Below are 17,130 nucleotides of genomic sequence, written 5' to 3' on the forward strand. Positions count from 1 at the left end.
CTGCCCTCTGAACACAAGACTCTCCAGATGTATCGCTGAATGGGAAAGTTATCCATGTGCCTGTAAAGTAACTAATGATGAACGCACAGTTTACAGAGAGGCATTTCAGTTGTTCACGGTGGACTGTCTGACTTAAAGGGACAGTTCCCCCAAAAATGAACATTTTGTCATCATTTACACACCCAGAAGTTGTTCTAAACCTGTAATAATTTCTTTCTTCTGTTGAACATAAAAAAAGATAATTTAAATAATGTGGGTAACCAAACAGTTTCTGGTCCCCAATGACTTTTTTGTTTGTTTGTTTGTTTTTTACCTTACTGTGGAAGTTACAACCATTAGCTGTTAAGTTGAGACACATTCTTCAAAGTATCTTCTTTTGTGATCAACAGAAGAAAGAACTATGCAGGTTTAGAACCAGTTTTACTGTTTACTGCACGTTGTTATTCTCCTCGTTATTTACCTATAGTGGCTAATGAACCGGAAGTCTCACCCATAGGCTTACTTCCACGTTGAAAAAGGTGGATAGGCCTATTGTTTTATTAACATTTGGATAGTCTGTAAATATTGGCAAAATATATATATCTCTCGATGGCGCCGCACACGGCTGCTTCAGTGCTTGGCTCTTCAGTGTTTGTACTGTTTTTGTTCGTTTTTGCTGTTTTTTGTTTAGCAAACACGATCAGTTTCACCAGGGAAGAACTGCTGAACTTTACTGGATTTCAATTATTAAGACATTTTACTGAACGTTGTTGTCAGCGGAGCAGCGGCACTGATCAAACACTTCAGGACGCGCAGACGGGGACGGCGAGCTGGAGCGCTTGTCAGACGCCGTTGCCTAGCATCCATCTGGCAAATCTCCCCTCACACCCCAACAAAACAGACAAACTCCTTCTGCTCTCTCGGACAAATAAGGATTTCTCACACTCTGCTGCTCTGTGTTTCACGGAAACCTGGCTGAATGACGCCATACTGGACAGCGCGCTCCATCTGCCGGGCTTTCAGCTGTTTAGAGCAGATCGCGACACAGAATCAACAGGGAAATCGCACGGCGGCAGGAAATGCTTTTACATCAATGAACGGTGGTGTACAGATGTAACTGTGTTAAAGAAGATGTGCTGCTCAGATCTAGAAGTGCTCTTTGTCAACTGCAAGCCGTTCTATTTGCCGCGGGAGATTCACTTGTTCATTCTGGTGAGTGTTTACATCCCTCTGCAAGCGCACATAAGTCTGGCTTTACAGAAACTCGCTGATCAGATCACAGAGACAGAACAACAACACCCGGACTCCATCTTTATCATTCTTAGCCAATCTCTCCCGTGAACTGCCAAAATACAGACAGCATGTTACATGTCCCACCAGAGACAGTAATATATTGGATCACTGTTACACCACAATAAAGGATGCATATCACTCTGTTCCACGAGCAGCTTTGGGGCTGTCTGATCACTGTCTGGTTCATCTTATACCGACCTACAAGCAGAAACTTAAATCTGCTAAACCTGTAGTAAGGACTCTGAAGAGATGGACCAACGAAACAGAGCAGGATTTACAAGCTTGTTTTGACCTCACTGATTGGAGTGTTTTTGAAGCTGCTACCACCGATCTGGACGAACTCACCGAGACTGTAACATCATATATTAGTTTTTATGAGGATATATGCATTCCTACCAGGACTTATTTAACATTCAACAATGATAAGCCATGGTTTACAGCAAAACTCAGACATCTTCGTCAGGCCAAAGAGGATGCCTACAGAAATGGGGACAGAGTCTTGTACAATCAGGCCAGGAACACACTGAACAAAGAGATTACAGCGGCTAAAAAGACCTATGCTAAAAAGTTGGAAGACCAGTTTACTTCCAACGACTCAACTTCAGTGTGGAGTGGATTGAGAGCCATCACTAACTACAAGACACCATCCCACTGCACTGAGGCTAATCAACGACTTGCTAAGACCTGAATGTTTTTTTTTGTAGATTTGAAACCCCCAACACCCATTCTGACACCTTAACACCTCCAGCAATCCCCCTCTCCACACCTCCTGCTCTTTAAATCAGTGAAAACAATGTGCGCCAGGTCTTCAGGAAGAACAAAAGAAGAAAAGCACCAGGCCCAGATGGCGTGACACCAGCCTGTCTGAAAACCTGTGCTGACCAGCTGGCCCCCATCTTTTCACAGTTCTGTCATCATGAAGTCGTTTGAAAAATTGGTTCTGGCTTATCTGAAGGACATCACTGGACCCTTACTGGACCCCCTGCAGTTTACTTACCGAGCAAACAGGTCCTTCATCCTGCAACATCTGGAAAAAACAGGGACTTATGTGAGGATCCTGTTTGTGGACTTTAGTTCGCCTTTCAACACCATCATCCCAACAGTCCTCCAGACCAAACTGACCCAGCTCTCTGTTCCTAGCTCTATCTGTAAGTGGATCACCAGCTTTCTGACAGATAGGCAACAGCTAGTGAGACTGGGGAAATTCATGTCCAACAGCCACTCCACCAACACTGGTGCCCCTCAGGGATGTGTTCTCTCCCCACTGCTCTTCTCCCTCTACACCAACGACTGCACCTCTAAAGACCCTTCTTTCAAGCTCCTGAAGTTTGCAGACGACACTACAGTCATCAGCCTCATCCAGGACGGTGACGACTCTGCTTCTAGACAAGAGGTTGAGCAGCTGGCTGTCTGGTGCAGTCTTAACAACCTGGAGCTGAACACGCTCAAAACAGTGGAGATGATTGTGGACCTTCAGGAGAAACCCCCCTGCACTCCCCCCACTCACCATCATGAACAGCACTGTGGCTGCAGTGGAGTCATTCAGATCCCTGGGAACCACCATCTCTCAGGACCTGAAGTGGGACAATCACATTGACTCCAATGTGAAAAAGGACCAACAAAGGTTGTACTTCCTTCGCCAGCTGAGGAAGTTTAACCTGCCACAGGAGCTGCTGAAACAGTTCTACTCAGCCGTCATTGAGTCTGTACTGTGCATTCAATATCTGTCTGGTTTGGTTCAGCTACAAAATCAGACATCAGAAGACTACAGAGAAAGGTTCGGACTGCTGAAAGGATTATTGGTACTCCCCTGCCCACCCTTCAAGAACTGTATACATCCAGAGTGAGGAAAAGGGCTCAGAAAATTGAACTTTTGCCATCTGGTTGGCGCTTCAGAGCCGCAAATACCAGGACAGTCAGGCACAAGAACAGTTTCTTCCCCCAGGCAATCTACCTCATGAACAGTTAAATGTTCCCCACTCATGCAATAAAAATGTGCAATATCCTTATATTTGTTACCCCTTCATCCTAGTACATCCCTGCATCTTACTCAGTCCTATTCCATTATCAATTATAGCACAATTGTTTATACACTTAGTTATCTGCAAAGGTTTTTAATTTTTTTTTTTTCATCTCACAGGATGATAATATAGTTCACTATTTTTTACAGTATACCTATCAAGCATTGATGTTTGGAATATAGCACATACTTTCCACATTCCAATGGACAAAATCAAGTTCACCTCACGTTTTGGAAGTAAAATGGGTAAATGGCATTTCTTAGTTTCTATGCTGATTGCTAATCCTAACTGGAGAATAAATATTAAGGGGAGAAATTTCACATTTCACCTTTGAAGAGCAGAGTTTAATTAATATTATGTAAATTAGAATTCAAAGACTGTAAAATGTTAGGCCTAATTTGGTTACAATCAACTTTAGTTCAGGTAATTAAAAACATCAAGAAGACAAATGAATGACTGCCCTTTTTTCGACTCTGTCCTTCTTTCCTCTGGTAAGGTTTTATGGTACCTGCCATCTTTTCCCATGTCCCTCATAAATAGCTGTTAATATTTTGTGTGTGCGTATGTGGGTTTGTGTGTGTGGTTAATTGGTTGTTTATGTTCATGTAGACATGCTTGCCTAGAGCTTGTTGATTCTTTTAGTTCTTTCTCTAGAAATCATAAGAACATAAGATGTTATTGCAGAGAAAACCTGGCTGTTTCATATTTAAAACATACAAAGGGCAAACTAGGAGAAAAAAATAACTGATTTTTTAAACATCTAAATAGCATTGACCTCTGTGTGTATTGGGGGCAGAATAAAAAAATCACAGCATAGCATTATCATGTATTCATATAATATCTCACATCACTAGGTGTCACTGCCAAAACGCTCCGGCTCTTCCTCATGATCTCTGCTGACAGCAAAAGCTCAGAAGGTTCTTCTGTCTCTTGGGACTCTGCTGTGAACTGTAGCCAGAGAGAGAGAGAGAAAAAACAAACAAACATTAGCATATGTTTTCATCAAACCCTCTACTGGGCCAAATTAAAAGTCACCATTTTTTCAGTTTTGATTGTTAATTTCTTGTCTTCAGTAATGTTCAGTAATGTTAGAATAAAGTGTTAAACCAAAGAAACATCAAATTATAGACAATCGATCGAAGCGCTTGAATTCGGCGAAGAACACAAATTACTCAGTGATTTAAACTGGTTTAAAGGCAGACAAAACAGTGATGACAAACAGGAGAAACAATACTGTGCTCAATGATTCAGTCGGAAGGTTTTTCTATCTACAAATGACCAGCATTTACCGTGGCTTTACTGTAGTAACACTGACTGCACCATGGTGTTGTGGCAGAAATGTGGGATGTTTTAATTGAATTTTATTATATTATTAATGTAGACATGCATTGAATGTATTAAAGGAGTAATGGAATATAATTACAGGCTATTTTTTGTGATTAAGGTATAGTGTTTGTGCATTATACTAAATATATTGCTGCTTTTCATACACATACCTAGAATACCATGGTATTGAGGTGCTATATGTGTGGTTTTAACTGGGGTTATCATCATGATCTAAATGTAAGCTACTATGGAAGACCAGTGGTTAATTTTAATAAAACTCAACTCAACAGTCATAATAATCACATTTCACCATATAAAATGTAGCTGTTAACATTTTTACAGATGTTACTGTTTTTGATAATTAACATAAATTGACATCTGCATCCAAACTCAAGCTACTACTACTGTAAACTCAAGCTGTATTCTCAAATGAGCATTTCTAAGAGACAAAAAATGTAATATTATTCATATTGCTACCTGCACTGTCATTCAAGTCAGGCAACACAAACCTGTTGATGATTTGAAACAATATCCCTCATTAGAACATGAAGAAAATAAGAAATTATTTTTTTCTATTACAATATTTATTTTGTTAAGGAAAAATGAAAAATGTAAGGAATTCAAAAAACATTAAGTGTTTGTCATGTTCTGACCATAAAGAGTAGTTTAAACCCACAATTAACAGTCTGTTTTCTACAACTTTTAAGTCTGAGCAAAAATCTGCATTTAAACTTGAAAGAAATAATGATTAGAAATTGATCATGATAATTATCGATATCAAATGGTATTGAAAAAAAAACTGTTAACTATTACTGATCCTTCCATAGAGTGTAATGATTGTTCATCGAAATGCATAGAGATGGTGTGGAATGGACATGGGAAACTAAATACACAGTCATTTTGAGTGTTCAGCATTTTTTCGTTGACACCAAATGTGTTCTTGTGTGTGTGTGTGTGTGTGTGTGTGGGCACCTGAGCTGGCACCTGTCCTCATGTTTCAATAAATTGCCTATCAATCTTTGGTGGAAAGTTCTTTAAAGCTTGGCACAGTTTGAACAATGTCTAATTAAGCAGCTCGATGCAACAACACTGGATTTCTCACAGAAATAGGATAATAGCACCAATTTTAATCAACAGAACTGAGTTTAGAATGCTTGGCTGATTACAAATGGGTATTTATTCTGTATAAAGATCTTTACTGTTGCACAAACGAAACAGACCCACCTATGGATTTGCTTAAAGGTTAAAAAAAAAATGATCTGAGAAACATGTTAACAAAGTAACATTAATCAATTCTGCAACAGAAATCTTGAAATAAACATAATAATAAAAATCCTTACAATCACAATAGGGTTTCAGCACTGTATGCCATGGATGTCTTAAAATTTAGTTACCCATTTTAGATTTTGCATTTTCAAATGTCTAATATCTGGTAACCCAGCTAACAAAAATATATTCAAAGAGGGTTTTGCTAATGTTCCCATTAAGAAATGAAAATGTTATTAAAAGTTATTTTGTAAACATTTTGTGAATGTTCTGAAACAAGAACAAAAATCTTTTGGGAATTCTTTTTTCCCATGAATGATATATAAATAATACATTTTTACATTATGCGAATAAGAAACTAGTTAAGATTGAAGAATGTTCCCTAATCTAATCTAAAGTGTTATCTATGGTGCTAATATTACTCTGTATTTTGCATTGTTGCAATGTCGTAACTTTGTAAAGTGAATAAATGTTTTGTTCTGAGAAGCATGTTAACTGTTTGATTATAATGTAGAAAAAATAGAAATATTTAACATAGATCAAATACATTTTATAAATTAAATATATGTAACTTTAAGTTTGTAAATTAAAAAAAAAAAAAAAAAAACGAGTTGCCATTACTGAAGAGTGCAAGTTGAAAACAAGTAAAGTCAAATAGAACAAACAAAAATAAAGATCAAATATTCAAACAGCTGATGCAAACAGTTGCCTCAATTTTATTGAGTAAAACAGGCACAGTATGTTTTACAATGTATAACATTATTATGGACCAGATAACTTTGAATGAACATTCTATTAACCCTGGAAATGTGAACAATTAGGACAGTTTATTTTTAACTAGCTTTCAGCCGCTTAACATTTAACTATTTTCAGCAAGTTTGTCAAGGTTTGGTTTATCTTAGCTAGCTAGTCAACCTTAATTCAAATTTAAGCAAACGTGTCAATTGTAGTTAGTTAACTAGTTAATTTAGCTAGTTTATTTTACCTAATGTTATTACAGGTATGGAGAAAAACAAATTGTCAAATGGTGCTCTGTGTCAAATGGGGTGCCTGATGCAGTCTGGAAAATGTAACATACCATCATTTACATGTGTCCATTTAGTCCAAAAAGCTGTAGGATATTGGTAACTTTAAAAGTATTTACATTGAATCATTAACTTAACCAATTTTTTCAAAAAGGTTGAATCAATTTTCAATTTTGGGGGCCTTATTTTTTAAACTAATTTCAGTGGCATTTGCACCCCCAGCCCCCATTAATTTCTAATTTCCACAAAGGAATATACAACCCAACCGTCAGTGACAGTGATTTTTTTAAAGCTTGTTTAGGTTGGCCAGATGATGACAGTGAATCATAGTTTCAAACAGTGCCACAACAATGTCTCATTGGCACTGAGATCAGAAGTCTAAATGGATCGCTGTATGACTTTGTGTTCCTGAGCCACAACAGATGGCTCTGTCCCTGCCTTACAGATCCCTGTCCAGCTGAAACACTCAACTTTCTCCAAGCATCGGTTTTTAACTAACTAAGGCATGGAAATACTTATTTTGCATGCACTGTACCTTTCCCTGCATGCTTCTAAAAACTTGAAGAATTTTGGTCCATCTATTCATCATTTTTAAAAGGTGTCTCGTTCAGTTCCACATAATGACAGTACCAAATTAACTTATTGTAAAGCTGCTGTTTCATATGGTAAGATGTTTGCAAATGATTAACATGACATAGGCTGAAAATGTATAAACACAACAGAAGTGTGATTTAGATGTGTAACACATTGAATAAACACTGGAGCCAATATATATATAGCTTCTGCCAAGAGAATCTGAACACTATAGGGTTTGATTGGATGCAAAACATTTGACGTCAATAACAAAAGATAGGGAAATGTTTTCTACTCCCTTTTAAAAAAAGTCAATAAGTCTATTTACTTTGCTGTCCTAACTTGGCATGATTAATGCATTTGATTGTGTGGATTTGGCATAGTTTTTCCCCTGCGGTTTGTCACCCTATCAGAAGTGAGCTGACCGCAGCCCCATTGATTTATTACATGTAAAATAACAATGCAAGTTGATAGGTTTGAAGCTACTCCTACTAAGATAAGTCTTATTAAAGCAATAGCACATGAGAAAAAGCACAGCTGATATACGGACATGACATCCTCCTTCAAGTATATAAATAAACAAAGAAAAACAAAGGAGTATCCCAAAGACTTTCTTATGTGTTGTACTTTTTTGCCATTTATAGTTGAAAAGATGACTAATTTGAAAGCATCTAGTTAGAATTACCAATGATGCTTTGGGTCATTTATCATAAGAAGATATTGGATAAAAAAAAGCAGCACAATTTTGTGATACTGCTTTTTTTATACAGTAATTCATTCAGGTCAGTGTTTTTGAACAAATCAAGTGAATAATTCAATGACTCATTCACAAAGTTTTGTTTTGTTCCTGAATGAATCAGCATTTTTTAACAAATCGGTTGTATGAACGATTCAATGACTCACTCATAAAGACTCATAAGTCTGACTGAAAGACACAGAAAAATCCCAACCACTAACACACAGACTGATTATCTTCTCTGGAGCATGCAAACATAGGCAGCTTGTCCAATAGAGTGCAACAGCGCCGTCCACTTTTTCAATGGCCTTGGTTCCAGAAGTATTTTTCCCATTCATTTCTTCCATGCATTTTAAAACAGTCTATGTTAAAGAGAAATTAGGTGAATCACTACATTACAAACTTTGATTTAGAGCAAAAAAAAAAAAAAAAAAAAAACTATTTAAAAATCAGACAAAAAGATAAAGGTACAACACTGTGTATTTAATGGATTTAATCAGGGAAATAACTATTCAAACATATTCGTAAATATTCAACTTAAATTACAAAAGAAACATATAGAATATATATTGAGATATTCTATGAAAAATTCATTACATACAATAATTTAAGTAGTTTCACAAAGTGAAGGGGGAAATTGACTTGATTATGTCATTCACAGTTCATGGGAGTGTGTCAGCAGTAAAGATTTGCTTGTTGTATAATAATGATAATTTCACTGTTAAACATGATTATTTAAAAAAAAAAAGTTGAAAAATGAGGGTTTCAACAAAAGCGTTAGTCTGCCTTTTGTGGTTTGTAAGTTATTATTAAAATTATTTCCTAAAATGAATTCCGGAACCCAGCGTTTTCAAAATTGTAGGAAACCTGTTTTTCAAAGACAGTTGTTAAGGGAGTGAATTAAAAGGTTATTAGGTCTTATTTTAAATTAAAGTCATTTTGAGGCCCCCTTAGAAGTTTGCTCAGGCCCCCTAGTGGGCCCTTAATTGAAAACCACTTGTCTAAAGCCAAGTATAAGAAAATCCCCAAATGGTTACAATCTGGTTATATTACATTATATGGAGTGGTTGACCAACCCTTCCACAAGTGAACTGGCACCGTTTTTCTACACTTTCATGTGCATCATTACCTTTTCAAATGAAAAAAATCAGGGTTTCATAGTGCACACAGACTAATTTGATCAATGATAAAACTGTTTGCCTTTTATTTGCCTTTGCACCCAAATAAATTACACCTTTAAATGTAAGGTCGGGGAGATAAATAATGAGGTTCTGATGGATTCTATCTCACTTACATGCAGTTTTTATGCGCGAGGTGAAAAATGATTGCATTGCCTCTTGTGCAGAACCTTGATTAGCCAATTTACATTTCAGCTCCACACTTTCTCATTTCTGTTTTTTTCTTCTTCTTCTCATCTTTCTCTAATTTGGCAGGGTTACTCAATCTGTTGGGCACATTGCTCTAAGGTAAAAGAAGTTTATAACAGCAGCTATGAACTGTTATCATGTCAGGGGAAAGTTTTGGACAGGTAAGTTGCAGGGCTCCAGACAAAAAAGAGTCATTGGCTCCTATAAGAAACAAAACAAGTGCCAAATTATTTTTTTTAGGTGCCACATAATAAACATGTTTTATTTCTTTTTTTTTTTAACACTTGACATTTCAGTAATACTGTCATGTGTTTATGTCTCATCTTTATCAGCATTTTAATCCATCTTGTAAAAACTTGAATAAGCGATTACATGAGACAAATTTTAGTAAGATGTACTGTATCTTGTAAAATACCTTTTGATGTCCATTCATGTTTATTTCATACTATAGGCCTAGTAGTAAAGAGAAAGATGTGATGGGTTCATGTGTCGCTTGAACTGAGGCCTTGAAGCGATTGCTCATGCCACATTAAAGAGCACCGAAATGTCATTTATTTTATGAATTTCATTTTGAATTTGTGAGAATTTTAAAGCTGAAACATTGTTTATTAAAATGTAAGCCTAACAACGCTTATTGCGATTATTGGACTTGGATTATTGATTTATATGGATGGCAAGTAAACTATAAATAATATGAAGCTCACGCATTAACAGAACACAGCATTTAGACTAAAGGTCTTGATAACAAGAAGGCATAGTAGTCTAACTACAAATTGTTAACGATATATTATTGTTAATGTCCACACATCTGACAGCTTCACCTGTTGTAGTTTAAGTTGTGCACAAAAGAGACACTGCTTTTCTGCACTTTTACTTTGCAAAAGTCTCCGCTCTCATGCTGCACAGCTGGAGCCATACCTGTCAACACCCGTTCTCCCATATTTCACACCCATCCCCCGCCCCCTTTTTTATTCCTCCTGGGAAACTCCTGTAATTTGTATGGCCCTACCTCGTTATATGAAAAATCACATCAATATATTATTCCAAGGTTGTCTAGTTGCCAGATCTTATATGAAACACATCCTACTCACACAGTAGACAGAATTTTGAACCCATTTGTGACCTCAACATGTCAACCTACAACTCAGTTGCACTGTTGATATCTGTGCATGTAGATAGAGGAAGTTGAATCAAGCATCACTGGTAGAAATGGCATTAGAAAGCTCAGGTGGTGCTACGGCGAAAAAAATAAATAAAATAATTTATTTATATATATATATATATATATATATATATATATATATATATATATATATATATATATATATATATATATAGCTGCAAATTCAACAACAGCTGGACAGAGGAATTTAATTTTTAGCATTGACAGTTCCCACGCTTTTTACAAAGTACACATTTTTGTATTGGACGCGGAGGGTAAAATTATCTAACACAGCACAATAAATCACAACGAGGACTGTTTGAAAGTTTTTTTCCACTAAAACTTTGATGTGCATCTTCTCAGTTCATTACGTCAACATAATAAAAAAAGTGATCGCAAACTGATCAGAAAAAAATGCAAATTTTTAAATCATAACATGTACATTTCTAAAGTAGCCAGTGGTGATCTCAGCAAAAACTTCACTTGTAAATTAATATTTTTGGTCACAAATGCGACCGTGCGACCTGCGACCGCAGTCTGGAGCCCCGAGTTGGGAATTTGATTATCTATATTTTACAATATAATATCCATATTTCTCAAGCCACCACCTAGTACCGAAACATATTAATTGGATAATTTTTCTACATTTTGGCCTTTCGTCCACACTGTGCCATTGAGACTGTGCCATTGCCAATGAGATGCCATTTTCTCCACTGTGTAGCCTACTGTGAAAATGATGCTTATTGTACCCATATGTAACTAAGGTTGTACTGGCATTGCTGTGACTGCTATTTACTTTGTGCATTCCTGCAAAGATGAACAGAAAACGGAAAACTTTTATGCGTTTTGGCTGTTCATTTACATGCCAACAAAGTTTTGGGGCCCTGAAAATGCACACATTTGAAAAAGATTTTTTAAAAACTATACCATTATCTTCATAAATTTGTGAAAACAGTGACGTCATGTGTATGCATATTACGTGTTCAGTGTATAGGTGTGTGCGCAGGTAGTGTTTCTTTACAAAGTGACATCGCCCACTATTGGGCTGGCATGCATAATGCAATGTTTTTAGTCATTTAAACATACAGTTGTACTGATAAATGTGATATTGAAACATCACAAACTACTTGTTTTTTCAAGATACTCGCTGTGTGTAGACTGCACATGTGTAAAATGACACAAAAAGTGTGACCTGGATGCAAATCTCAGGTAACATCTCTTTGAGCATTTATGACATTTTACATATGCGTAACAAAGTGAATTAAGTGTTTTGAGACATGTCTATGTGGATGAGCAACTTCTGGAAAAAGCTGGTCCATGTTGAGAAATATTGTTAACAAAACATGCACAACTTACAGTTGTCTTTGTCTTAGAAAATCCATAGCTGGATACCAAAAATGCACTTCTTGCATCCTTATTCCTGACAAACAGATGTGTATTGTGTATTGAGTCAGACACAATATGTTATTTGAGCTCAAACAAAGACTCCATGGTGCTCACCAGCTCCACAATCTTATTACCAGAACCAGTGCTTGGTTATATCCTCATGCTGTGCCCACAATGATGTTCCTGTCCAACCAAAAACACGGGTTACTGTTTACTTGATCGATAAAATAAGGTCTCCTGGCAAAAGTTTATGTATTGAGAGCAAAAAGTACAGATGCAGATTCTCACAGACTTGTGACTTCTTCAATAGGATCTATTTATTTTTGTTCTGCCAACCATTCCACATCCAGTCAAGCTACGAGAATTAGGGTTTTTAATTTCTAAAGCACTTACTAGAATTAAATGAGCGTGACGATACAACTGGCTCGGTTTTTTGTCCATTCCTAATAGATTGCAAGTTTCACTGAAGCCTGCGAGATTGAAACGTTGTTCCAAAACAACAGTACAGGTTTCTCATGTAGCGTGTGACACCTGTAACTATAGCAACATGGCTTCCATAACCTCATATAACATGCAATGACATGTCAAGACTTGTCAACATGGCTCACTGATTCTCACAGTATAAATTAATCAAGTATGTCCACATCCAGCATGGAGAAATCTATTAGCCAGTTAAATGGATTCCAGGATGAAAATGGATCTTGTTACAATGAGGCACAGATCTGTTATTTTGTATAATTGTCTTTGGGAAGCCAAGAAAATGTGAATACAAACCAGCAAATTCAACAACGCACACTGCTACTAAAATCTGTTTTATACCTTTAACATATACTGACAACCACCATAATAATGCAGGTGGTAAAAGAGAAAAGTGCATGAAGCTTTTCCACAAGCTGAAGTATATACTAACATATAGAAGGTGCACAGAGTCATTCCCGCACACACAAAACACCATCATGGTAACACACATGACACTTAAATAGTGCAATAAACATTCATTTAACAACAGAAGATGTAACATAAAACCCAAACGTCCATAACTGATAACAAAAACTAAGAAATATGACTATTTAAACAAAATACTTTCAAATGTGGAGTGTCATGCAGGGAATTCTGGGAATATCAGTTCAGAGTTTTGCCTCTAAATTGTACATTGGTTTGATATTTTATTTCTTTTTAAAAACTAAAATGTTTTTAAAAAGTAAAATGCTGTTAAAAACAGTTAACAGCATTTTACTGTAAAATTATGTGAAATGTCTGGTTAGATCCTTTACAGTTTTTTTCTGTGTATATAGTTAGGAACTTATTGTTAACCTAGTAATTTTTTTTTTTTTTTAGCATTTTTACAATATTTTACAGTAAAAATTAAACTCATTTTTTTACAGTGTAGTATAAAATATGATATGAACTCAGACATGAAAGTCACTGCCCAACTCCACCAAATTATTTAACAAACATAGCTATACGCCAAGAGATTATGTGTCCAGTTGTTATTTTAGATTTAGATTTTAAAGATGCTAATCATTTGGCTGCTAAATAAAAAAGTTGCCATATTTTTGAAAGACTAACATTGTGTGCAGACACACAAAGTGATCAATAATAAAACAGTGTAAATATGAGTTTTCTGTCATTCATATAACTGTATATTACATTACAGAGCAAAAGTTTGGGGTCAGTAAGATTTTTAAAAAATATATATATATATATATAAGAAATTAAAAATGTGTACTTTAATGAATTAATACTCAACATAGATGCAATAAATTAATCAAAATGACAGTGAAGAAGATGTTTATAATTTTACACAAGATTTTTGTTTCAAATAAATGCTGAAATCCTGAGAAAAATGTATCACTGTTTCACAAAAATAATAAGCAAACTTTTTAAACTTTGATTATAATAATAAGAAATGTTTCTTGAGCAACAAATCAGCATATAAGATAATTTCTGAAGGATCACATGACATTGAAGACTGGAGTAATTATGCTCTGAATCACAGGACTGTTACATTTAAAAATATATATTAAAATAATAAAAAAAAACATTTATTAGTAACACTTTTTTACAGTGTCATTTTTACACGTTACTTACTATAGCAATAACAGTAAATGACAGTAAATTATGCATAAATACATGCAACTAACCCTAAACCAAACCCTAATTCTAACCCTCAAGTACGTTCAAGTTGTTGATTAATATTACTCGGTACTTATTTGTATGTAAGAAAGAGACAAAATAAAGAGTACCTCATTTATTTTGTAATAATGCAAAGCCATTAAAATAACTGTTTTCTGTTTCAGTAATGTAAATTTCAGCGTCATTACTAAAGTCTTCAGTGTCACATGATCCTTCAGAGATCAGTCTAATATGCTGATTTGCTGCTCAAGAAAGATTTATTATTATTATTAATGTGGAAAACAGTTGTGCTGTTGAATATTTTTGTGTAAACCATATTTTTTTCCAAGATTCACTGGTGGATAGAAAGTTCAAAAAGAATTTACTTAACATAGTATTTTTTACTTTACTGTCTGTTTTCTTTCATAAATATTAGCTTGAGATTTGTTTACAGTACCACTATGGACCCTGCAGAGGTTACAGGCCCCCGCTGAAGCGCCTGATTTAGAGTAATATCCTGTGGGGGAATGGCAATCACAAGCAGGTTAACTGATGTCTCTCACTGGGCTGCAAAGCAATCATTTGCTCTGAGCTGTAAACAATCTCTGGGCAACACAATGTCACACTATGTGATGTGTACTCATTAATACTCAGTATAATTATTTAACATCGCTGTCTATGTGAACCATACAATTCACTCACACACTGTAACATCTCATTACAAAACAAACAGCTTCTAGGGTTGCCAAGTCTTTGTTTCTCTTTCTACTTTAATTACTTTGATTTTTTTCTTTGACACAATTGGTTCAGCAATTATGTAAGAATTACATAATAACATGTAAGAAACAGACTGTCCATCATGTAACACCAAGCAATCAAATAGAATGATGGCGCGAATGGTCATTTAAGATAAGTGCTGTTTACATGTTTACATAAACATCAGAAAATTAGATCTCATAAACACATCCCAATTAAAATCTCCAGCTATTATTTGATTGGGTGCACACAGATGGATGGGTTATTATTTAATTATTCACCTCAAGATGGTAAAAACAATGCTTTCCACAATATGTTTCACTAATATTAGTGTACGGTTGCAATTTGGTATTTTGGGGGTGGAACCAATATCTAATGTTCTAAGAACATTCTTTTTAGGATTATGTTTTTTTTTTGGACTGATTTTTGTTGTGTTTGCATTGATCTTGCCTGAAAACATATACAACAAGGATATATCAGCTATTTTCCTTAACATACTGTATAAGGATCCCATAATTATTTTTTTTTTAGTTCTAACAGTGTAAGAATGTTCTTTTTTTTATGTTTTTTAGAACAATAAACTAACAATCCTAGAATGTTTTGGGGACCAAAATGTGTTACTCATGCATTAATCTTGCATAAAAACAAAATAAACAACAAGTGCATATGAGCTGTTCCCCTAGTGATCCCTATATTTTATTTTTGGGGTTTTAATGTTCTTTTTAGTGTTTTTGTAGAACCATGAATTATTAACATGTTGACAATGGGCACGTTTGGGATGGAGATGGCGATGTGGTAGTTTTAGAAAAGAAGACTGAAATGACCTCAATATTGAATCTGACTCCATCCGTTAGTTACTTTTGCCCAGGCCCACCCACAAATAAAATTCTGCCTATATGCCACTGGTATAGTGTCTCAATGACAGCAGCTTGAAAACACACAAAACCTCAGAAAAATCAATTCAGTGTCCATAAACTAGCGAGAAAAATGTAATCTAGAGAGGAGAATTTTGCAAAAATTGCATTTATTATATTGTTACTCATTTAATTACTCTTTTTATCATTAATATTGATAAAATGTATACTGTAGATTTAACATTCTTATACAAAAATGATCTAATATGAACTGGTACACGAATCAGTTTTTACTTTTACCCTTAACATGTATAGTTTAATTTAGAAAAAGTGAGAAAATAATATATATACTTAATTGCAAGCTTGTCATTATTTCTGACTAATTCAAAAGTTTGCAGCCAAGTTTTAGGTTAGTGTTAGATCTTTTGCTCCAACCGCTGGTTAAACAGAAGACAGAAATAAGAGAAATAGGTTCCAGGAGACTAACATTTGAAGTTACGGGAGGAATGTCTGTGGGGTAGTGTGAAGTAATCAGAATTACTATTAATTATTTATGCTTTTTTTTTATTCCAGGTTGGAGTTACAAACTGATTTTCTGTCATGGTCTATGGACTCCCTGAATTACCCCTGGCCACCCCATGTAGCCTATAAAACTATAGCTCTTCTATAGGTTTCAAGGTGGCACTGAACACCCTGAAAAAAAACAAAAAGTCAGGGGAAATTCCAAGAGTCACCTGGAATTATTATTCATGCTAATACTTCATTAACTGAATTTTTCCAAAAATAAAGTTGTCCGCTTTTAAATGAACATTAAACTAATGCTGGACTAGGTAGGCTAAATCAAGTAATTTTTATATATTGCCAATCTACAGGACAAAACGTAATGCACCATACATAAAAGTTTAAGAACATTATATCATCACCTCCGTAAAATAATGGCATTACACTTGATTTAATGCAGATGATATTAAGGAATGAATGAATGAACCACCTTTATAATCAACCACAGTAGCCTACAGTATATTAGTCTGATAGCACGCGTGCATCAAATATGTAAACCTCAAATAATATTCATGAGAATGGATGATGAGCTTTCACACTTTTCCTAGAGCAGACAGTGAAAACGGTATCTGACAATAAAGTTCATTAAGTTAATTAAGATAATTCACAAGACGGTGGTCTAAATAATGATAACGGGGAGTTCTGAGGATAAAACGTCTCCGGTGAAAACACCTTCACGATTCCCTGCGCGTGCCTTTCGCTTCGTTCAA

At 35.3% G+C, this 17,130-nt stretch overlaps 1 protein-coding gene across 1 annotated transcript in view; it reads right to left on the reverse strand.

Moving 5' to 3' along the window:
- Positions 1-17,130, reverse strand: part of LOC109046514 (cAMP-specific 3',5'-cyclic phosphodiesterase 4B-like) — a 70,298-nt gene that overhangs the window by 52,678 nt on the left and 490 nt on the right. The window contains exon 2 of the mRNA XM_042770265.1: positions 4,140-4,241. Within this exon, the coding sequence (XP_042626199.1) occupies positions 4,140-4,181 (42 nt within the window). The 5' untranslated portion in view covers positions 4,182-4,241. The remainder of the gene's footprint in view (positions 1-4,139; positions 4,242-17,130) is intronic.

This window comes from Cyprinus carpio, chromosome A2 (genome assembly GCF_018340385.1).
Source record: "Cyprinus carpio isolate SPL01 chromosome A2, ASM1834038v1, whole genome shotgun sequence".
NCBI lineage: Eukaryota > Metazoa > Chordata > Actinopteri > Cypriniformes > Cyprinidae > Cyprinus > Cyprinus carpio.